The sequence below is a fragment of the Nomascus leucogenys genome, chromosome 22a, assembly GCF_006542625.1.
Source record: "Nomascus leucogenys isolate Asia chromosome 22a, Asia_NLE_v1, whole genome shotgun sequence".
Classification (NCBI taxonomy): domain Eukaryota; kingdom Metazoa; phylum Chordata; class Mammalia; order Primates; family Hylobatidae; genus Nomascus; species Nomascus leucogenys.
This window is the reverse complement of record NC_044402.1, coordinates 41,260,687-41,285,570: the sequence shown is the minus strand read 5'-3', so window position 1 is coordinate 41,285,570 and position 24,884 is coordinate 41,260,687. Positions and strand designations below refer to the sequence as shown.

Sequence of the window (24,884 nt, the reverse complement as noted above, 5' to 3'; positions counted from 1 at the left end):
CAAAACAGGAAATTAAACATAAATCTTAATATACTACTGAAAAACTAAGCCATCAAGTTGTGATCTTTTTTAAAACAGCTATTCCAGTGATTTCCAAGTTAGAAATTTGAGGGATAAAAATGTAACCAATATAAAGATATCAAATACACTAGACTCAACTACTTTAAAAACTACTTTAAAACTCTGAGGCATTTTAAGAGATTACACAGATTTATTATATAAAATTACAAAAATTTCCAGTTACATTATTAGAGCGTATATGAATTCTAATGGGCGTATCCAAGACCAGGGTACCCTATTATTTGCTCTGAAATAATTATATCAAAAAACCAACATGTTTAAGATATTTTAAGTACATGGTTATTACTCCAAATATTTATTTGTAGTTTGATCACATGGTAGAATTAAAAAATGCCTCTCAAAGTATTATAAAATGTTCACACATACAGAAGTTAAGTCTTCCTTAATTCAACATTTTATAATTTTTGATGACAAAAATTATGAATCATCTCACTTCTTAAAAATATTTACAATTGCCTAAATCTCCTCTTTTAAAATGAGATGAAGTCATATTCTTCCCTTATTATAAAACATGCATTTAAAGTAGTTTAAAAATATTCCTATGAATTGAGCTAAAAGAGAGTAGAGGGTTTATAATAAAAAAAATATTTAGACTTGGCTTCTTCTCTTGCACCAAAGACTCAGGTTCTTGCTTATGGTTTCTTTGGCTGCTGACATTCTTTAGTTACTTCTTAGCGTGCCACCTCTTCCAGTTTTACTTTCGTCCTCGTTTCATTTTTGTTTGTAGTTTTTCTTACTGATTTGTCTTTTCATTGTGCCTTTTATGGCCTGTTATTTTGATTATGTTCAAATTTTACAGGCCAAGAACACTCAACATGATGCCTATTTTAACAAATTTTTTAAGTGTACAACTCAGTTAACTATTGGCCCAATGTTGAATAGCAGATCTCTAGTAATTCTTCATCTTATCGAATAGAAACTTTGTACCCCTTCATCAACATCTCCCCACTTCTTCTTCCCCCAGCCCCAAGAATGATAACCACCATTCTACTCTCTACTTCTGTTAGTTTGACTGTTTTAGATTTCTCATGTAAGTGGAATCATGCAGGCCTTCTATGACTGGCTTATTTCGTTTAGCATAATGTCCTTAGGGTTCATCCATGTGTTTGCATGTGGCAGAATCTCCTTTTTTAAAGGTTGAAGAATATTTCATTTTATGCATGTATCACATTTTCTTTATTCATTCATCTATCAGTAGATATTTAGGTTGTTCCCATATGTTGGCTAACATGAATAATGCTGCAGTGACCATGGGAGAGAAAATGTTTCTTCAAAATCCTGGATTTAATTTTTTGGATAAATAACCAGTAGTGGGATTGCTGAATCATATGGTACATTTTTAATTCTAGGGGGAAACTCCTTACTGTTTTTCATAATCGCTGCACCATTTTGCAGCAAGGGTTCCAGCTTCTCCACATTCTTATCAACATTGTTGTTGTTGTTGTTTTATAATAGCCAACCTAAAAAGTGAGAGGTAATAACTCATTGCGATATCTAATTTCTCTGGCGATTAATGATATTGAGCAGATTTTCATATAACTTTGACCATTTGTATGTCTTCTCTGGAGAAATATCTACTCAAATCCTTTGCCAATGTTTTAATCAAGTTATGAAAACATTGATAGTTGTAGGAGCTCCCTATATATTTTGAAGATTAGCCCCTTATCAGACATATAGTTTGCAAATATTTCTTTCATTCTCTATGTTGGCTTTTTTTCCTATTGATTGTTTTCTTTGATGGGCAGAATCTTTTAAATTTTATAAAGTCCTGCTTACCTACTTTTGGTTTTGTTGCCAGTGCCTGTGGTGTCATATACAAGAATTGGCTGTTGCTTAGACCACAGTCATGGAGAGTTTCCTATATATTTTTCCAATAGTTTTACACTTTCAGGTTTTACGTTTTTAATTAATATTGAGTTGATTTTTGTGTATTATGTTAGCTAGAAGTCCAATTTCATTCTTTTGCAAGTGGATATCCAGTTTCCACAGCACGATTTGTTGAAGAACTACTCTTTCCCCATTATGCTTTCTTGATGCCCTTGTCAAACATCAGCTGAGTGCATATGTGTGGGTCTATTTTTCAGCTCTCTATTCTGTTCCATTGGTTTGTATGTTTGTCTTTATGATAGTACTATGATGTTTTAATTACTGTAGCTTTGTAATATATTCTGAAACCAAGAAGTGGGGTGCTTTTAGCTTTGTTTTTCTTTCTCAGTATTGTTTGAGCTATTCTGGGCCTTTTGTGGTTCCACAGAAATTTTAGAATTAAAATTTTAGTTTTTTCTATTTCCATAAAAATTTCATTGGGATTTTGATAGGGATAGCATTGTAGATTGCTTTGGGTAGTATAACATCTTAACAATATTAAATCTTCCAATTCATGAACATAGACTATCTTCCATTTATTTGTGCCTTCTTTAATTTTTCTTATGTTTTGTTTTTTTCTGTGTACAAGCCTTTAGCCTAATTAGTTGTTTACTTCTAAGCATTTTAATCTTTTGTAGCTATAATAAATGGAATTGTTTTCTGGATTTTTTTTCAGATAGTTTATTGTTAATGCGTAGAAATGGCACTGATGGGCCTGGTGCAGTGGCTTACGCCTGTAATCCCAGCACTTTGGGAGGCTGAGGCGGGCGAATCATGAGGTCAGGAGTTCGAGACCAGCCTGGCCAACATGGTGAAACCCTGTCTCTACTAAAATGCAAAAAATTAGCTGGGCATGGTGGCAAGAACCTATAATCCCAGCTACTCGGGAGGGTGAGGCAGGAGAATCGCTTGAACTCAGGAAATGGAGGTTGCAGTGAGCCGAGATTGTGCCACTGCACTCCAGCCCAGGAGACAGTGTGAGACTCTGTCTCAAAAAAAAAAAAAAAAAAAAAGAAATGGCACTGATTTTTGTGTGTTGATTTTTATACCCTACAACTTTACTGGATTCATTCATTATTTCTAATAGGCTTTTTTTGGTGGAGTTTTCAGGGTTTTTAATGAATTTATGTCATCCATGAACAGAAATAATTTTACTTCTTTTCTGATTTGAGTACTTTTAATTTCTTTTTCCTGTCTATTTACTCTGGCTAGGATTTCTAGTATTACCCTGAATAGAAGTGGTGAGGGTGGATACCCTTATCTTGTTCTGATCTTAGAGGAAAAGCTTTTTTGCGTTTCACCATTGAGTGTGAGGTCAGCTGTGGGCTTTTTATATATGGCCTTTATTATGTTGGGGTAATTTCCCAATTTGTTGAATATTTTTATCATGAAATGTGAAGTGGGCTCACTGTGCACTGGTTACCAACTTGTCTGAGTCCAGTGAGACAGAACACGCATGCATACAACAAGGTACACGAAACAGGTTTATTAATTACAGATAAGCAAGGGACAACAGAAGCTTAGGTTTCATTGCAAACAGGTCTCCCAAGGCTCAGGAAGGCTGCCTAGGGTGGATAGGGTATCATCTGCATGTGGCCCAGTTGTACCACACCTGAGGGACCCCAGAAATTAGCATGCCCTAGGTTTCAGACCCCTGGGTGACGTGACACCCTGGGCTAAAAAGTACTGAAGGACACTGTTTCTAGGGGGTATCTGAAATACAGCCAGCCTGTTCCAGCCATTTCATTCCTGTCTGAAGATGTTACATTCCCAGTACATTCTACAGTTATTCTTTTTTTTTTTTTTTTTTTTTTGAGACGGAGTCTCGCTCTGTCACCCAGGCTGGAGTGCAGTGGCGCGGTCTCGGCTCACTGCAAGCTCTGCCTCCGGGGTTCACGCCATTCGCCTGCCTCAGCTTCCCCGAGTAGCTGGGACTACAGGCGCCGGCCACCACGCCCGGCTAATTTTTTTTGTATTTTTTAGTGGAGACGGGATTTCACCGTGTTAGCCAGGATGGTCTCGATCTCCTGACCTCGTGATCCACCCTCCTCGGCCTCCCAAAGTGCTGGAATTACAGGCGCGAGCCACCGCGCCCGGCCCGTTCTACAGTTATTCTTGAGAACCACAAACAAGAAAGTGGAGAGAACTGGGTTCGTCCAAGACCACCCAGAGAACCATCCTGCATGAAAGGATGTTGAATGTTGTCAGATTCTTTTTCTGCATCTATTGAGATGATCATGTAATTTTTATCCCTCATTTTGTTATGTAGTGTGTCACATTAATTCATTTTTATATGTTAAAACATCCTTGCATCCCAGGGATAACTTCCACCTGGTTATTGTATGTGATCCTATTAGTGAGCTATTGAATTTGGTTTGCTAGTATTTCATTGAGGATTTCTGCATCTATGTTCATCGGGAATATTGGTCTGTATACCTTCCTCTAGTGTCTTTGTCTGACTTTGGTATCAGGATAATAATGGCTTCATAAAATAAGTTTAGAGGTATTCCCCTTTCAATTTTTTGGAAGAATTTAGGAAGAATTAGAGTTAATTCTTCTTTAAATGGTTGGTAGAACTCACTAGTGAAGCTGTCAGGTCCTTTGCTTTCCTGTGTTAGGATGTTTTGGATTACTGAATCAATTTCCTTACCAGTTATAAATCTGTTCAGATTTTTCTATTTCTACATGATTCAGTCTTGGTAGGTTATATGTTTGTATAAATTTATGCATTTCTTCTAGGTTATCCAATTTGTTGGTGTATAATTGTTTGTGATAGTCTCAAGATTCTTGTTATTTCTGTGGCATCCATTGCAATGTCTTCTCTTACATTTTTAGTTTATTTGAATCTTTTCTCTTCTTTTTCAGTCTAACTAAAAGATTGTCAATTTAGCTTATGTTTTCAAAACTTAGTTTTGTTTATTTTTGTGTTATTTTCTACTCTATGTTTTATTTATTCTGCTCTAATATTTATTATTTCCTTCTTTCTACTAAATTTGGACTTCACTTGTTCTTTTTTTCTAGTTCCTTGAGATGTAAAGTTATGTTTTTTGTCTGAGATCTTATTTTTGAATTTAGGCATTTATTGTTATAAACTTCCCTATTAGTACTGCTTTTGCTCACTCTATAAATTTTGATATGTTGTGTTTTTGTGTTTGTATCTCAAAACATTTTCTAATGTGCCTTTTGATTTCTTTGACCAATTTGTCAGTCAAGAATATCATGTTTAATTCCCACATATTTTTGAATTTTCTAGTTTTACATCTGCTATTTATTTCTAGTGTTATTCCATTCTCATTAGAAAAAAATACGTGGTATGGTTTCACTTTCTTAAATTTGTCAAGACTTGTTTTGTGGCTGGGCATGGTGGCTCCCGCCTGTAATCTCAGAACTTTTGGAGGCTGAGGTGGGAATTCTTGAGGCCAAGAATTTGAGACCTGTCTGGGTAACAGTAGGACTCCTTCTCCACAAAAAATAAAAATATTGGCCTAGTGGGGTGGTGTGCAGACATCTGTAGTCTCAGCTACTCAGGAGGCTGAAATGGGATGATCGTTTGAGTCCAGGAGTTTGAGGCTGCAGTGAGTCATGATGGTGTCATTACACTCCAGCCTGGACAACACAGTGACATCCTGTCTCAAAAAATGAAACAACGAAAACTGCCCTCTTTGTTTTCCGTGACTCTATGCATCAGGAATACACTGGATCCTATCAATGCTCCTTGACAGGTGTGATGGAAGCCAGTCTCTCAGGCAGCCTGTGGCAAAGCTAGAATGTTGGATGTAATGTCCAACTCTTTCCCTCCCCAGGGAGAGGCTGAAACTGAGGCTTTCCTCTCATTTATGGGACACAGTACTGGGGGTAGGAAGACGTCACAAACCCTCCTGTCATCTTTGATGTGGCTGGTTGCTTGCTCATTCAAGGTACTGGAGACTCTGAACTAGTTACTGGACTTTTTAACAAGTGAATTGATTTATTTATTGCTGTTGAATTGGTGTGTCCATTGGGGAAAAGAGGGTCCAGGGATTCCTGTTCTGCCATCTTTCTGATGTCACACCTTTCAGGGACAGAATTCTTACTGTTCTCCTCATGGGCTTCTTTATTTGCCCTTCACCAGAACTGACCTCCTCTTGGGCATCTAGTTGAATGTGGTGTTCACTGTGGGCATGGTGGTTCTGCCTGAGTGCCAGCAGGCTGCCCTGCAATGAGGGCTCAATCACACACTTTAAACTTTCCTTGATATTTCTTTTAGCTGTGACTCTTAAGCAGTAGAAGGCTGGATATGAAAACCATTCAAATCATTTCTATATCTTAATAGAAAAATTTAGCCTTTTAAACTTATATATGCATGCATTTATTGCTACAACTAGTATTTTCGACTTACCATACGTGGCATAGTGACATTTGACATTGTAGAACGCTTCCTTCCTGGAATGCTTTCTTTATTGGTTTTTAGAAATACCACTCTTTTTTCCTTCTCCTTCAGTATTGTCAGTTGTTCCTTCTCAGTCTTTTTGCTGTTTTTTCCCCTCATTTATCTAATCTTTAAACACTGGCATGCCTCAGAAATTTATCCTTGGAAATCTTTTTTCTCTATAAATACTTTATTCACAGCTGGTTTTATTCAGTCTCTTGGCTTTAAATCCCATTTAAATACCCCATTTTATAACTGAATCCCAGATAACTCATCTGGATTCTGGATTCGAGTATCAAATAATCTATTTGACATCTTCTTTTTGACATCCTCCACTTAATATATCTGAAAATAGTCTACTGAATTTGACCTCTGTACTCACTAAGCCTTCCTTAAATCCCACTCGCTTCTTGTGAAGGTTTCTTCATTTTGGTAAAAGACAACTCCATTTACCAAATCTTCTAATCCCCTTAGCCAAAAACTTTGAAATCATCATTGTCTTATCACTTTTCTCACAACCCCACTTGATCCATTAGGAATTCCTATCAGCCATTTCTTCAAAATCTCCCCATAATCAACCAGTTCTCATGACCTTTACTGCTACCGCTCTGATCCAAGCCACAGTAATCTCTTGCCTAGTTGATTGAAAGAAACCTAACTGAACTTCTGTCTTTTGCCATTGTCCCTCTTCTGTCTGTTTTCCATGCAGCAGGAGAAGCAATCTCTTTAAAACATAATTCAGATAATTTCATTTCTGTGCTCACAACTATGTAATGTCTTACCATCTCACTCAAAGGAAAACCAAATTCTTTACTAAAATATACAAGTCCATCTAGCTCCCTGCCATATCTTTGACATTTGATATCAGCTACCACCTTCCTACTTACTCCTGCTCTCCAGCCTCACTGCACTTATTGTTGCTCTAACATACCAATTATCTTCCTGCCTCAACGTCTTTGCAGCTGCTCACTTCTCTGCCTTGTGTACTAGTACTCCAGGTAACCACATGGCTTATTTCTACACTTTATTCTGCCAAATAGCCATGCACAGAATATTTACTGCAGATTATTTTTGTAATAGTGAAAATTAAAACACAAGGTATTTCTCAGAGAATGGCTATAGAAACTGTAATAAATCTGTACTATGGAATATTAGGAAGCAAACGTGTTAACATCAATAGGTTATCAGGACATATAATTGGGTACCAAACACATTGCAAACTTCTGTGTGCTTGACAGTTATAGTCAGATAAAAATTTAAACTGTATATATATTATGTATTCATCCATGTGTTCTGCAATATTTTTAAATTAATAATAAAAAATAGGCTCCAATTTCTTTCTACATCTTTGTAGAAATAGGCTCCAATTTCTTTCTACATCTTTGTCCATTTGCTCTTCTTTTATTTTCATTTAGTAAGGGCCTCTATTCAACTCGCAAGCTTATTTAGCTTCTTGATTTCATTCTGTTTTATCTTTTCTAGGAACAGACAACAGTGATCATATTCTCCTTAAATCTTTGTCTAACCATCCTTTGTTTTAAGAAATAGCTCCTTATTTCTGGGTTCATTTTGTACTTTTTGAGGTGTTACTTGATCTATATGAAAACACACACGTACACATTTGTCTTTCCCACTAAACTACAACGTCTTGTGAGCAGATAAGATGTCTTAGTAATATTTTAATTTCTTAAGACCTAGCACAAGATCTAGCTTATAGTAGACCTCAATAAATTACTAAGGACTTACTTTGAAATAAATTGGAGAAATCACATTAAACCTTGAAGATGCAATTTGATAAAATATTTTAATACGGTAATCTCTTGTATGTGGAATTTGGAGGAAGAAACCAGTTTCCTCTTTTTTTAAAAAAAATGACCATAAGCCTGACAGTTTTTTTGCTCTTGACAATCTGGGTGGTTCCTCAGGAAAGAATTGGGATGAAGGCTCTGGGACTCCACAGATGAGTTAGTTGACCTGATGGTTTCAGACCACTAGGAGGCTCTTTAGGTTTTACTCTAAATGAGGAACTTTTCCCTCAAGTTCTGAGATAGCTGACTCCGTGAAAAATTGAGAGTTAGCATCAGTTAGCAAAGCATCTGAACTAGTCATATATGAAACGGACAGGGGGAGTCTCCATTTATTCATCTGCAAAGATGTTCTGTGGCTGTGATGGGTGTCACAGAGATGGTCTCCCAAGAAGATTGATCTTAGAAATCAGCAAGGGAAATGATAAAGCTGGAAGCCTTACAGTTTTAATTTTTATGACTAAAACTTCTAAAATATGAGTCTCTATTCTGACTTTGAAATTATTTCAATAATTTCCACCTTCTTTTATACCTCCTCTGAAACTAGAAAAACAAGAAAAAGGAAATGAGAAGAAATGAGAAAAAATAATGAAAATATTCAGAGAGAGGATAAAAGAGAGAAAAAGAAATAAGAGGTTTGGGGAAAAAAAGATGACACATTTAATTGAATTTCAGAATGTGGTCTATGCCTCATATAGTTTCTGTGTTGCAAGGTTGAAAAGTTCTAGAGAGCTGATGCACGACAATGTGAAGATACTTATCACTACTGAATTGTACATTTTAAAATAATCAAGATGGTAAATTTAATGTTACGTGGTTTTTTTACCACAATAAAAAATGTGACCTCTACCTCTTGTTCACAGAGCGGAATTGACCAGGTGGGGCTGCAAAGTGAATGGAGAAAGTGCTGGATAGGAAAAGAGAGATGGAAATAAGTCAGGGTGGCCGTCATATACACGTGCTATTTCTCTATCAACCAAAGTCTCATTGGAGACATTTTATATATTCATGATGACTATATGTCCTGTGTTAACAGAATTCTCTTAATTGTATTGTATTTACTCCTTTAAGGGTGATTAAGTAAATGATGCATTCTATGAGATATTCTTTCTTTGTGAGAGCTTTCTTATAAATGAAATCACAATCACTTTTCAAATCACATGTCCTGATTTTTTTGGCTAAGAAAATTGGGACACTGACCCTGATAATTTTTTCAGGCTATGCTTGATCCAGATGAGGCTCCCATTTGTCTCTGAGGTATCTTTTCCCTCTCTTCACCCCCCTCCTGACTTGTCTGATTACTGGGTACTTTAAGTGGAGGCAATCCTGAAAGCATAAAAAACCTAGATATTTGTGTGCCTCTAGTCAGCAGTGCAGCACTCAGTGGGGTACTGACATCAGCAATTATGCTGGCACACTGCAGGAAAACTAGAGGAAAATCTCTTTGCTCCCTGATCTCATTGTATTCCACCTCATTTAAGTAACAGCATATCTCTTACTTTTTTTCTGAGCAATTTGGAGGCCAGAGGAGAGACTTCCTCAAGAGAATTAGTTTTCTTTTTAGAAAAAAAGTTATCTGCAGGAGACGCTATCTCCATGACCCATAGTTTTCTGCTCTTAATCCCGGAGCTTCTGTCTGCTTGACCCCAGATTTATATCTGACCCCAAAACGGGACACCTCACTTGAGCTCTCTCAGCATAGCTTGACTGGGAGCCAGAGAAAATCTTTGGTTAAGGACCAGGGATTGGGGACACTTTCAATATACCATTTTTCTAGAATTTCCCTCTTTCTGAGCCAAATGATTGTTCCTTTTTTTATGGCTTTCTTTTCTTTCCTTTTTTCCTTTTTTCTTTTTTAAAGCGTATAGAACTAATATCCCAAAGGGCCATTTCCTGTGTGGGGAAGGTCAGAATCAATGACGGTGGATGGAAAATAAAACAACTTGATCTGGCAATGTTTAAACATTTCACTAAAATATACGTGTAGAAATTTAAATTTCTATGAAGTGTAATCGATCAATATTTTTTCTTATGTTTTTTGACTGTCGCTTAGAAAATCCATCGCCATTCTAAATTTATTTTAAAAGTTTTTTATTTTACTTAAAATATTAAATGTTATGTCATTTGAACTTTATTTTATAACAGGTATTAAGGTAGGCATCCCAACTTATCTGTTAACTTCCAAATGATTCTTAGGATTGCACATTTTCCCCCATTTTAACTAAGTTTCCATATGTATTTGTATATTTGAACTTTATATTCTACTTCATTAAGCCCTATATGTGGATTTTTAAAATAACATTCTATTTCAATTAGTATAGCATCACACTTTGTCTTAACTGAGGAAATTCTCATTCTCTGAATTTGAAGGCTTCCCGAAGCCTGAGTTAGCTGCAGTATTGTATTTGGCCTCTAGAGGGAGATGTTACACAAATTGAATTTGATAGCCAAAAACAACCTGATCTTTTTGAAGAAGAGCTTTTGGCTATACATGCTGGGTAAACTCATCCACCTCTCTGTCAGAGTGTCTATGTGGCTGAATCGTTTCCAGAAAAGACGTCCAGAAAATAGCTTCCTGTTTCTCCACAGGTCAGACATGAAGCCCACCCTCATCTCAGTGCTTGTGATAATATTTATACTCAGTAAGTAAAGCCTCTTTTTGTCCTATTTTTCTATGGTCTTCTGATTTAGAATAACTTTAATGAATATTCTCCCCAGTCTGTAAGGCTCTTCCTGATCCAGAATTGGTGTTATAGGAGGAACAAGAGCCCAGAGAGTGACTCAGCCCGAGAAGCTCCTCTCTGTCTTTGAAGGGGCCCCAGTGGAGCTGAAGTGCAACTATTCGTATTCTGGGAGTCCTGAACTCTTCTGGTATGTCCAGTACCCCAAACAACGCCTCCAGTTACTCTTGAGACACATCTCTAGAGAGAGCATCAAAGGCTTCACTGCTGACCTTAACAAAGGCGAGACATCTTTCCATCTGAAGAAACCATTTGCTCAAGAGGAAGACTCAGCCATGTATTACTGTGCTCTAAGTGGCACAGTAGCTGGTTTTGCAAGGAAGCTGAACACAAACCCTTTAAATACAGGAAGTATTTCTTTGTAAACTCTCTGTATGGCCACAACGGGGCATTCTTTCTCCAGAAATTAATATTGAGTTTATCTCCTAGATATTAGATCATCAGTTGTCAGCTATAGATTAACCTCATTAATTTTGTCCAAAAAATTCTCATTATTTACCCTGCTTAAATTAATTTTAAAATAGTAAATGTATTTATTTTGTCTAGTAGTACTGGAAACATACTTTTGAAATAAAAGCTATATTGCACGGCATAAAGAGTATTCTTTTCTTTGTTCAGAAGTCCTGTCCAGGCTTCCATTGCACAGTCCTACCTCTCCAACTCATCTGCTGCCCCACATGATCCCCACATGTGGTTGTCACCACATACCTGAGCACAGTTCCTTAAAGTGCTCTGCTGTTTCGTGGCTTGTGATTGTTCATCTTTCTGTATCTATTACCTTTCTTTCCATGAGTTTCATAGACTTCTCCTATCTCAGTTAGGGTCCAGCCAGGAAAAAAGAAACCCAATGAAGTTTAATATAAAGATTTATTAAATAACAATAAGTAATTAACTACTAATGGGTAAAAAAAAAACTCTAAGGAATATAGGAATGCACATGTAAGCAGAAGTTCCTGTCTCTAGGACTAAGGTAGAATCCCAGGAAAGGAATAGATTGGCATAAGCCTGACCCCTCCTGCCAGGGCTATGATTCAGATCTCATTGGGAGTGTGTAGCTGGAGCCTGCTGGATGGTGGAGAAGTTTCCTGAGGTGCCAGAGAGAAATACTGACAAGCAGAAAAATACCTACCAGGATTACAATACAGTTCATGGGAAGCCCGCAAAGGAGTGCTGCTGGACTTGCTGGTGGTGGCTGTGAAACTTGCCAAGAAACCACCTGTCGGGCTTGCTGGAGGGGAGTGCCACTGTTGTCCCACAGGCCAACCAAGCATAGTGGACAAGAAGTGTGGAAAACATACCGGAACCAGGAAGAGAAGCGTCATCCTTCTGCAGGGTCCTTCCAGCCCCCTCTACTGACAAAGCTTAATATCAAATATTTAGAGGGTCCAGATCCAGTCCACAAATAGGGTAATTAGGGTGGATTTGGAGCTGAGAGGTAATACACTGATAACTGTCACACCCTATCCCTCGGGCTACTGATCTTTCATATGCATTCCTTTTTTTTTCTTTCTTCTTTCTTTTTTTGAGACGGAGTCTCGTTCTGTCACCCAAGCTGGAGTGCAGTGGCGCAATCTCCGCTCACTGCAGTCTCTACCTCCCAGGTTCAAGTGATTCTTCTGCCTCAGCCTTTGGAGTAGCTAGGACTACAGGTGCCTGCCATCGTGCCCGGCTAATTTTTGTATTTTTAGTGGAGACGGAGTTTCACCATTTTGGCCAGGCTGGCCTTGAACTCCTGACCTCAGGTGATCCACCCGCTTTGGCCTCCCGAAGTGCTGGGATTACAGGCGTGAGCCACTGCACCTGGCCCATATGCATTCCTATATGCACATTTCAACTTCCAAACAGCAGTGAAATGACACTATGTTTCTACCTAACAAGCTAAAGTTGTCCTTGAACAAGTGGAGTTTTCATTATTTCTCCCAAATGAGACGACCCGTAGTCCCAACAACCACTGTATGAATCCCTGACTGTATCGGCCACATCTGAAGTTCAGAGGAAGTTCTACTGAATATGCTGTTATATACAGACTAAATTATAAAGTTAATCTCCAATAATCTACATATAAAATAATTATGATAAGAAAGAGAGAATAAAATGGCAGCATATACAAAGAAACACATATAATGAGCGAAGATAAAATACAGAAAGCTACTACATTCCTTAATTCCAGACTTGGTCCTGGGCTTCAGTTGACATAGACAGCTTCCTTCTCCTGTTACCTCTTTTATATTCTTCTGCCCTCAGCCACATCATCAGTGCATTGGAGTTATTTACCTGGTGGAATGACAAAAATCTTCATTCTCAAAGAGTCTGAGTTTTCAATAGTCATGGCTTTTAATTTGTTGCCGTAGGTTTCCCTTAACTTTTACTATTGGGTAGGAAACTACCATTAGGCTCCTTAAAAAATCCCCCGGGTTTCAGATGCAGCTCTCTCTATATGTGTTGTATGGCTTCTGGAGCTACTCACCCCCTCCCTAACAACTCTGCAATATGTTCTGGTAACCATCACGGTATATTAAAACTGTATCTATCTCCTCTCCCTATTGAGCTGAAAGTTCCAGAGAAGAGCCATTATGTTCTCTCTGGCTTTAACCTAACCTTCTAACACAGTATGGAGCACACAATGTACACAGTAAAGGAATGTTAAATAAATTCATTTAAACAAATATAAAAATTAGCAATCCTCTCCTGTGAGCATGTGAGTCAACCTCCACTAATGTGATTTCACTGGTTTCTTCAGGGAACCGTGTCCAACCAATTAATATAGGCAAACAGTATTTTTATCTGGGCAAACAGATGCCTAACCAGGATAAGAGTTTTCTTAATTGGAAAAATAGCTTGCTTATGAAGACAATAGTTTTATCAATAAAACTCACCTCAAGACCTTCGGCACATCATTGTACCAATCCTAAACTCATATGTCATGAACTAGAGAAAATATCTGAGAACTAGAGCTAGACAGTGAGTTCTTGGACGTGCACCCAAAAAGTGTAATCTATAAAAGAAAAAAACCATAAATTGGCCTTAAATAAAATTAAAACCTTTGGCATTGTGGAAAGACCTTGTTAATAGAATAAAAGGCAACCTACAGACAGAGAGAAAATATTTATAAATCACACATCAGACAGAAGTCTTATATCTACAATAAACAAAGAGCACTCAAATCTCAATGTAAAAAAGAAGCAAATAAATAATCCAATTAGAAATAGAATAGATATTTCACCAAAGTAGAAATATGGGTGAAAAATAAACAAATAAAAAGATATTCAATATCATTCTTCACTAGCAAAATGAAAACAAAAATCACAATGAGATATCACTATAAACATATTAGAACAGCTAAAATACAAAACAGTAATAATACTAAATGTTGGTGAGTATGTAGAGAAATGGACACTTTTATACATTGCTGGTGGGGTTGTAAAATAGTACAGCTATTCTGGAAAATAATCTGGCAGTTTTTTATAAAACTAAACATGCACTTATCATATGACCACGCCATTGTGCATTGGACATCTATCCCAGTAACATCCACATAAAGTCTTATACAACATTCATAGTAGCTTTATTCATAATTGCCAAAAACTGGAATCAACCTAGATATTTTTCAATGGGTAAATGGTTAAACTATAGTAGTTCATACCATGGAATAATATGAAAAAAAAGGACAAACTATTGATACATGGAACAACCTGTATGGGTCAATTCCCAAAGGTTACGTACAGTTTGATTCCATATATATAACATTCTCAGAATAACAGAACTATAAGAGATGGTTGCTAGGGGACAGAGATTGGGCATGGGAGGGTGTTTGTGCATATAGAAGGTTAGGATGAGATAATTCTATATTGATGGAACAGTCTGAATCTTGATTATGTTGGTGGTTATATGAGATAAAATCAAGAACCACACACATGTATGCATGCACACACACAGAGAAAAGCAGGAAAATAGTGACAATTGAATAATATCTGTAGTCTAGTTAGTGGTATTTGAACAATGTCAGTTTCCTGGTATTTATATTGCATTTCAATTATATAAGATGTCACCACTGAAAGAGGCTATGTGAAGAGTACATAGGGTTCTATAAACTATTTTGGCAACTTCCCATGGATTTATAATAATTTCAAAACAAATACAGTACTATAGTTTCAAAAATTGCATTCTTTACTGTCACCACCAATTTTATCAGTAAAACTACTAAGAATTGAGAAGGTGTGAAGCCGATGGTAGCGGATGAAAATTTTCCAAAATTCTAATTTCCACTTGGAAGCTCAAATATTGTCACTGGCGACAACCACTATTAGTTGTTTTCCTCAAAATGGCAGGCTCACATTTTATCATTTTTAAGAACATATCTTCCAGTTACCCAAATCTGCTGTTCTGTCACTCATGCCTTCAAGTAAAAAAAAAAAGTTCTATGAGAAACAGCTAGTTTAGCTCACAACTCAAACAATGCTCCAGTGTCTTTTTCTCTTGAGACACCACTGTGTTAGTACACCACAGATGAGCTTTGTGCATACATCCTATGTCATCACACAGAATATTAAAGAGGTATACTCTCAAGGGTCAAGATTTAATTTAAACAATTTTGCTTCTACATGTAGGACATTGTTGAATAAAATCTTTTTCTCTTGCCAGTGTGGTGGTAATAATTACGTACAATGACTACTAGAATATTTTGGGTTCATTCGTTTTACCTGTGTTAAAATGCCAGCAATTGCATTTGCTCCATCAGTGTGAATGTCCACACAGTGAAAGACTCAAGTAACATCAGCACTATTGTAAAAATAGTTTTATTCTATCTCACAGTTTTCCCAAGAGGTCAGCAATATTTCTGGTTACTTTTTGCAGATACAGCTAAATACATACAAATATTAAAAGTACTATATTCTTGACCTCCTCATTGTGAGATATTAGACACATCATTTAATTTCTTAGAACCAGGGCACATCTTTTAACTACTATTCTAAATTTCCTCACAGACTGTTTCAAAATTATCTGGAAGAGAGCAGACAGATTAAATTTCGGTTTGTTAAATAACACTGGTTCTTTGCTCAAAAAGCTTTCATATGTCTTTATTTCGCACTGAAAAACATAAAGATTTATTCTGGCAGTAATCTGACCCAGACCCTTCCTCCAGACTTATGTCCTGGAACTCTCCAGTCTACATACTGCTCCAGCCAGCAATCTCTTCTCTTCATTTCTTTTTTTCCTTTCTCTGTTCTCCTCTCTTCTCCTCTTTCCCATCTCTCCCTCTGTTTTACACACAAAATACCTTAAAATCAATTTTTGAGAACATTTATAAAATACTCTAGAAGATTCTTGCTATTCTTTTTGACTGCTCTGCATCAGGACCCATTTTCTTGTAACAATAATAATTTTTCAGTCATTAATGAATGTCAGGCACTGTGTTAAATGACATTTTATGATCTCATCATTAACCTTCAACAGCTCTGAAAAGGTAGTATTATTATTTACTCATGATCCATGTTCTACAGCCAAGAGAATGTAGGCACAGAAGACAGAAACAGCTACTGAATTGATAGGTGTAAACCTGACTTCGATGGCCTGACTACAAAACTTCCTCTCTTCCTGGACCTGCCTGCCTCCTGCCATAGAAACTAAAACTTCTAGGTATTCATTGCTATGGGCTGAATTGTGTTTCCACAAAATGTGTTTGTAGAAGCCCTAACCCCCAGCACCTCAGAACATCACTCTATTTGGAGACAGAACTTTTAGAGGTAAAGTTAAAAGGTGGTCCTGAGGGTAACCACTAATTCAATAAGACTGGCATCCTTAAGAGGAGATTAGGACAGATAGCACAGGCAAAGGGATGACCATGTGAAGACACAACAAGGAGGCAACCATCTATGAGTCATGGAGAAAGGCCTCAAAAGAAACTAAACCTGCCAGTACTTTGACCTTGAACTCGTAGTCCCTAAAATCATGAGAAAATAAATGTTTGTTGTTTAAGCCATGCAGTCTGTGATACTTTGTTGTAGGAGCCCTGGTAAACTAATACAGTACACTGATAACCAGCCTACTGGTTAGGCTTGATGTGGGCACATGGCTTGATGTGAGCACATGGCTTGGGCTCCAACAATTAGATGAATTGTTCCCTAACTTTCATTCAGGAGTTACTTATGCAAAAAAACAAAAACAAAAAACAAACAAAAAAGTAAGAGTTTCCTTTTTGAGAGTGGTGGTAATTGCAACAAGATGGACATGAGAGTTTACAGAGCTACAAGGCAGTGGAATTGTAGCTGCATACATTGTCCTGCGTGAACAGTCTTGCATAAACTACGTGCAGTATCTGGAGCTCAGGAGAGGAGCCAGTGGGAAACTCAGAGGAGTGGTTCTCCAGAGTGATTTTCTGTACTGCTGCTGACTTAATAGCTTTTGAGTTCAGTTCTCTGACCCTACTGGAGATTCTGAGGCAAATCCAGTATTCATTAATTTATTCCTTTTCTACTTAATTTAGGCAGAGTCCATTTCTGTTGCCCATCAATAAAAACCCTGACTTGTATATAATCTCATTCCAGGGAAAATTTTTTAAAAGGAAGCTCATAGGTACATGATCAGAGGTCATAGTAACTACTGGGAATTTAACAGTGCTTCTCAGAGGTAGTCTGCAAATATTGAGCACCAATTTTCTTTTGTAGTTGAGTTCTTACCTGAATTGACATGTACCTGTTCCTGTTCTAAGTTAGAACTAGAATTCGATAAAGGCAGAGACTGGAATCGCTTTGTAATTTCTTCTGAGTAAGTTCTGAACACACATCCTGATGGCAGTAGGATGATGTTGCCATCACAAGAGGGCAGTGCCTCCCTCTCCTCAGAATAACTTGGCTTTAAATCAGCCTGTCTGCGTTGAAAGGAAAGGAGTGAGCTTGCCTCTGACTGGCTAGGGGGGAGGAACCTGAGACTAGGGGACAGAAGGACTAGAGATTCACACAGTAAAGAGAGCTCACCTGTGACTGAGGAGCGTGGCTCCATTTCAGGTCTTCTGTGATTTCAATAAGGAAGAAGAATGGAAACTCTCCTGGGAGTGTCTTTGGTGATTCTATGGCTTCAACTGGCCAGTGAGTTGGGGTTTTTGGTGATGGGAACGGCAAGACCAAACTTTAGAGCCCACAGGACTGAGGGGTAAAGTGTTCTGATTAATTTGGAAATGTAATTTGAAAATGCAATGACTGACTCCTGGTCCCGGACCTGTGTTTCTGCCTAGGGGTGAACAGTCAACAAGGAGAAGAGGATCCTCAGGCCTTGACCATCCAGGAGGGTGAAAATGCCACCATGAACTGCAGTTACAAAAGTAGTACAAACAGTTTACAGTGGTATAGACAAGAGTCAGGTAGAGGCCTTGTCCACCTAATTTTAATACGTTCAAATGAAAGAGAGAAACATAGTGGAAGACTAAGAGTCACGCTTGACACTTCCAAGAAAAGCATTTCCTTGTTGATCACAGCTTCCCGGGCAGCAGACACTGCTTCTTACTTCTGTGCTATGGAGGCACAGTGTTCCCCAGGAACCTGCAGCCTCTATGCAAACCCTGCCAAAGCAGCTTCTTAGAAGCCCTAACAGTGGGTAGAATTGGTGGTTATGTCTTTCAGTGAAGAAGAATCTACAAATAGCTGGCAAAGTAAAAGGGGAACCCTTTCAAATTCATGATTTTTTAAAAAGCATCTTGGACTAGGGGAAAAGGCATGAAATTTGGAACAGGAAATGGAAATGCCAGGCTCAGTTCTGCTAATCCTGGCTACACAGGGACATTGTCAGTGTAGCAGCCTTCAATTTCCTCACTTGAAATAAAGGATTTGGATCAATGAGCCCAAAATATTACTTAATCCCTAATTTTATTAGGGGAAATAAAAACAATCACTGGGCACTTGTGGAAGAGGAGGAAGGCTGCTCAGTTTTCGAAGGTCTCATTTGTCCTATGTGCAGCCCTCCCAAGACATCAGTGGGTCTTTGAGATGCATGATGTGGCTCTTACATTCCTCTAATTCTTGTATAAGAAGCAGTAGATTCATTAGGCATTAGAATTGGAAGAGGTCCTAGGACTCTCTACCAAGCTTTTCATTTTAGAGCTGAGGAGTAAAACCATTGCATAATAAGACAGACAATTATCTGAATCTTTGGAGTGATAGTGACAAATATCTGGATCCAATTTCACCATTTATTAGTTGTATGATTCCCAAGCTTCAATGTCTCTATTAGGTAAAATGGGAGTTTGTAAGAAAGTAACAACTTCTCCCCATCCAAAGGAGAGATAGGTGTTCGCCACTACCAGGTCCTAAAATGCTGTGTTTTGAAAGCAGGCATTTTCAGTATCAAATACATAACAATTTTTCAGCCATTTATTCTTGCTCTTACTGAGAAATAAATGCTGACTATAGTTTTCTTGACACAGTTTTGATACTACCGAAAATGTGTTTGTGGAGAAAATTACAGCATTTGTATTTTGGTGTATGCTTTGGTGAGAAAAGTCGGGGAGGGCAGGGAAAGGTTGTATAGGACAGTGGTTCCCACAAGTCAGACCTTGACCCATTAATATTAGCTGTACCAGAATCACTAGAGCATCTTTGAAGATCTGGACTATTAAGCTCAATTCTGGCTTACTCAATCAGCCTCTGATAAAGTGATGAATTTCAATTTTAATGAATATCTTCTATATATGTAAGAGATTGGCTCAGGTTCACATTTAAAAAACCCAAACAATAATGTTTTTAACAAGATTGACGGGTTGTTTTCCACATAAAGGAGCTCTGTAATATTCAGGGCTGGTGCAGTAGCTTCATCATGTTACAAAGGAACCAGGGTCTTTCTAGCTTACTGTTTCTCACTCTTAATGTGTCACTCTTGTTTTTATACTTTCAAGAGACTGATAGAGATCCTTCCACTTTATACACCTTCCAGACTGAAAGAAGGAGAAAGTCAAGGGCACATGTACATGTTGGCTGAGTCAGTCTTTTCCAGAAGCTTTGCCCAATGGCTTCTTCTTACTAATTTGCTTGAGTGTTATTCGATGTTCTCACCTCCTCCCATCTGCAAGGGAGGCTAGGATATCAGGATTATTATCTAAGTATATTTCTATTCACAGCAAAATTCGGGTTCTATTAGTAAAAAAAAAATAGGCGATAATGGACATTTTACAGACAATTAGAAGTTTCTGCCAGACCCTCAGTTTAGGACATATTGGGACTCATAATATTTTTGGTTCATAGTTATTTTTGAATTACCATATCCAATGTATTTCCAAGTTCTATTGAGTGTACCATCTACTAAGTTTTCCAGAAGACATCACAACCTCTATAACCTCATTCACCTCCACACCCAAATTTAAAATTCTCCCTAATCCCTTGCTCCTCTGCCCCCAGCAAGCTTGACAGACCCCATCACTTCTCAGTATAGTGCTTTGTACACAGTGAGGGTACCTTTTCAGAGTGCAAATTTGACCATGTCAACCACTTGGGTCCTCACTGGTTCTTAGAGTAGAAAAAAAATTGCTTCATGTGATTTACAAAACCCTCCATAATTCAGACTCTTAATACCTCTCCAGTATCTTTCCACAATAAGCTCCTAATTTATCTTTTTCTTCAATACTGGTCCTATCTACATTTCTTGAATGCACTTTGTTCATCTTATATAACCTCCTCAAAGCAATTTTAGGATACATTCTTACTCTTTTTAAAAAATTCTTTTCTCTTCCCTTGAGAGTAGAACCCAGTAAATGCCTACTTGTTCTCATACGTCTGTTCAAGAGTCAGTAATAGAAGAAAGCTCAATATGCTTTCTTAGAATTGTGGACCACTGCCTTTTTAAATGTGCAGTTTCTCCTTTTATTTCTTCATTTAATTAATAATTGTCTCTATTATTACTCTATGTGCTTCTTAAGGGCAGGGACCGTTATCTGTGCTGCTCAGCCTTGAATCTGTAACACCAAAGTAACTTAAGCACTAAGATAATCAATTTTTCCTCTTCTTTCTTCCTATTAATTGATTTAATATACTACCTTTATTTTAAGCCTCCTCTAAGAGTTAAAATAATGTTGTAGTAAAAGAACACACAAGAGATTGGGCGCAATGGCTCACGCCTGTAATCCCAGCACTTTGGGAGGCCAAGGAGGGCGGATCACGAGGTCAGGAGATCAAGACCACCCTGGCTAACACGGTGAAACCCTGTCTCTACTAAAAATAAAAAAAAATTAGCAGGGCATGGTGGTGGGCACCTGTAGTCCCAGCTACTCGGGAGGCTGAGTCAGAAGAATGGCGTGAACCCGGGAGGCAGAGCTTGCAGTGAGCCGAGATCGCGCCACTGCACTCCAGCCTGGGCGACAGAGCGAGACTCTGTCTAAAAAAGAAAAAAGAAAGAAAGAATGAAAGAAAGAAAGAAAGAAAGAAAGAAAGAAAGAAAGAAAGAAAGAACACACAAGAAAATAGGGCTGAGTTTTTCAAACTATAGTCCATGGGTATTTGGAATTGTATGAACAAATTGTTGGTGTATCATGGGGGTCAGAAAACTATGGCCTAGTGTTCAAAACAACCTGCCACTTATTTTTGTAAAGTTTTATTGCAAAATAGCCATGCCCATCTATTTACACATTGCTTATGATGGCTTCCATGCTATAACAGCAGAGTTTAGTACTTGCAACAGAGAGTGTATGATTTCAAATATATACTATTTGTCCTTTTATAGAGAAAAGTTTACCAATCCCTGAGGTATAGAAATTAAATGAGAATTATTAGATCTGTGTGATTAGGACAATGTAAAATAATAAAGGTATATTTCTAATAATCTAGATGACTAATAGAATAGCCCCCTTGAATTTGATTTTTTTGTCACTTTTACCAAATTAAGGGTAAATGGGATAATAATACTCTACAAATGAAGACATTGCAGCTGTTTAAATGGTGAAAAGTTTTTGGAAAATTTTGGTTATGATATAGAACATAGCACATAGCACTACAGATATATCACATAGTACTACGGATAGGGCACACTCTCAAGAACTTGCATCTTTCCATTGAAAGAGGATGTACTGCAAACATTCGTTGTTTGTATGCATCAACATGCAGTTCAATAGGCATAAAAGTAGCAGTAAATAAAAAACGTTTTTTCAGTGCTGAATTCTTGGGTGCTTCATTAAATAATAAAATTGTATAATGGTGACTGATATAAGTATTTCTAAATAGGAAAAGTGAAGAAAAAATCCTAGTAATTACTGATCACAATAACTCAGACAACAGCACATCAAGCCCCAAATAACTTTAATCAATTCAGTTATTCAACTATACACATCCATAGCTTTCTTTTAATAAGTCTACACTAACCCTTTAGTTTCAGTGAAAAATCATTTCTTACACTAATGTTTTAATTTGAATTTTATCGATTTTATATTTTGTTTGCAGTTTTTGTCTGATTTGGTAATTGTATAAAAGCTATGAGCCTAAAAAGTTGACACCCAATTTTATTGTTGGGTATATGAAAGCACCATAATATTAAAAAAATGGTTAGTATGAGAGTGGCCCCTCATAAGAAGACCTGCACCTTACTCAATTTTGAAGAACATGGAATGCACTTGCTACCAGGTCCTGGATCTACTCCTAAATGAAGCCAGTCACACCAGGGGCCTAAGACACTAGACACATCTTCCCACAGACTGTCCTTCATCAAAGATAATTTTGCCCACCAGACACAGCCATTCATTCATTTTTTCACCAATTTTTAAGGGTTTTTTTGAACATTTCCTATGAGCTAAGGTCCTAGGAAAAGGGCTGCTGATAGTAACAGGATTCAACTTCTGATTCAGGAGCACTAAGGGCAGCTTGAGAAACAGGACAGGAATGATTCTAATATGATGTGATAAGGACAGAAAGTATGGTGGGAAAAAAGGAGAGCACTAACTCAGCTTGAGAGATGGCAGAATTTTTTCACATGAAGGTGATGCAGTGGTTTTCAAAGAATGAACAGGAGTCGTCCAAGTGAAGGGGAGTGGGGAGAAGGAAGGGCATTCTAAGCAGAAGTGCTCACCCCCTGGTTTCGGGGGACCAGTGGGAAATATGTCGAGAAAAAATCTCACATTTTTTTTTATATTCTCAGGATATCCTGAGATGCCTAAAACTAAATTACCACTTGTTGTGAACACATTAGATGCTGGGACTGGGGAGATTCAAGGGAGTCATATTGCTCTGCGCCCTGAAGAAGGTGACAGGAATCACCCACACAATGAAGTCAGCAGAGTGTTTGATGCTCGTTCCTTGAGTCCCACCCTTCACCTCGGACACCATTTTCTTTCTATGTCTGCAGGTTAAGCCGCATCCCAGGGTGAAAATGAACATCATTCCGAGACTCAGAGCAGGCTTCAGGGACAGAGAGGAGCCGCAAGAGGGCGCTGCTCCCTTCAGCTTGTGGTTTGACACACATTTCATTTTCCTTCCTGCGCACATCTCTTTGTTCCAGCCTATGGCCTGATCTTGCAGAGCAGTTTACCCTGCTTAACACGTGAGTCAAGATTTTGTAGAAGATTCCGGCAAAGAATCAACAACATAAAGAAATATACCTTTCGGTTTGGGTATCTCTCAACAAAACCTTCTACTGCTTCTCAGCCAGCCATGCTGTCCGCTTCCTGCTCAGGACTTGTGATCTTGTTGATATTCAGTGAGTAATGTTTACTCAGAACTTCTGAGATGTTCTATTCCTTAGCTTTAGGATGACCTTTAACCCCTTCCAAACTGGAAACCATGCCTCTTCTATTGCCAGTATAATAATATCTTTCCTTTTTTTAGGGAGGACCAATGGAGACTCGGTTACCCAGACAGAAGGCCCAGTTACCCTCCCTGAGCGGGCAGCTCTGACATTAAACTGCACTTATCAGTCTAGCTATTCAACTTTTCTATTCTGGTATGTCCAGTATCTAAACAAAGCTCCTGAGCTCCTCCTGAAAAGTTCAGAAAACCAGGAGACGGACAGCAGAGGTTTTCAGGCCAGTCATGTCAAGAGTGACAGTTCCTTCCACCTGGAGAAGCCCTCAGTGCAGCTGTCGGACTCTGCCGTGTACTACTGCGCTCTGAGAGACACAGTGGGAGGGACTGCAGCGAGAGCCCAGCACAAACCCCGGGGGCTGCAGGTGGGGCCTGGGTGTGAGCCGCTTAGGGTGGGAGGTATTATTTTCTGTCTCCAGGGTTCTATGCTGGAGGCTTCCTCCAAGTACTTCCAGCTCTGATTCTTCAGTGCCAAGGAACCGTGGAGATTTTGGATTACACCACACAGAGGAATTGGGGGAGGAACAGTCTAAAGCAGAAACTAAGCTCTGTTTTCTAGAAATGCCTCTGTCCTCAGCCCACATGTCTCTTCTCCCCAGACAGCATACATTCCTGAGAAGTGACACTAACTTTGCTACGTGACAGTTCAGTTGGTCTATGCTGAAATACTTCATAACCTGTTAATAGAAACCCTAAGGGAAAACAGTTCAGGGACTAATGTATCACCTTGAATCTACTCCCTTGTGTTTACAATTGAGACCAAGGTTGTTTGTCTTGCTGAGTTTCACCTGCAGAAACTCCATCTCCAGCGACTGCAGCATTTATCCTCTCTTCTCTTCACTTTTCCTTCTCTTGTGGCTGCTTAGAAATTCTGCTACCTGAGTAACTGCTATGAGGAAAGTGTCCTGATGAGAGACTTTCCTTGTGCCATCGGCATTGTGGTTTCAGAACAGCCGGGTCAGTAAAGGCTGCGTCCATGGTATGTCTTACCCACACTGTTTACACCCCTCCACACTGATCTTCCTGTTGGCTTGGCAGCTGTTTATTGCAACACTAAATCATGACCTGGATTTTTGACTTGAGGATCTGTGTTATGAGAAATTCTGGATTTGGGACATTACTTTAACTTGGGAACTAACATTATTTTTATCATTGCATTTATGCCCATGATCCTTCTAAAGTGCGTCAAATTTAGCAGCCAAGAAAGACTGTTTAT

At 38.2% G+C, this 24,884-nt stretch overlaps 5 gene segments (V, D, J or C); all 5 read left to right on the top strand.

Annotated features, from left to right (window-relative positions):
- Positions 1–24,884, top strand: part of LOC101176513 — a 651,183-nt gene that overhangs the window by 114,158 nt on the left and 512,141 nt on the right.
- LOC101179644 overlaps positions 1–24,884 on the top strand; it is a 632,337-nt gene that overhangs the window by 143,046 nt on the left and 464,407 nt on the right.
- LOC101175986 overlaps positions 1–24,884 on the top strand; it is a 711,545-nt gene that overhangs the window by 229,108 nt on the left and 457,553 nt on the right.
- LOC101176608 overlaps positions 1–24,884 on the top strand; it is a 472,474-nt gene that overhangs the window by 4,266 nt on the left and 443,324 nt on the right. The window contains exon 2 of the V gene segment in view: positions 8,598–8,604.
- Positions 10,691–24,884, top strand: part of LOC101179412 — a 494,982-nt gene continuing 480,788 nt past the window's right edge. Inside the window, 2 exon segments of the V gene segment in view lie at positions 10,691–10,802; positions 10,917–11,198. Coding sequence covers positions 10,691–10,802; positions 10,917–11,198 — 394 coding nt within the window.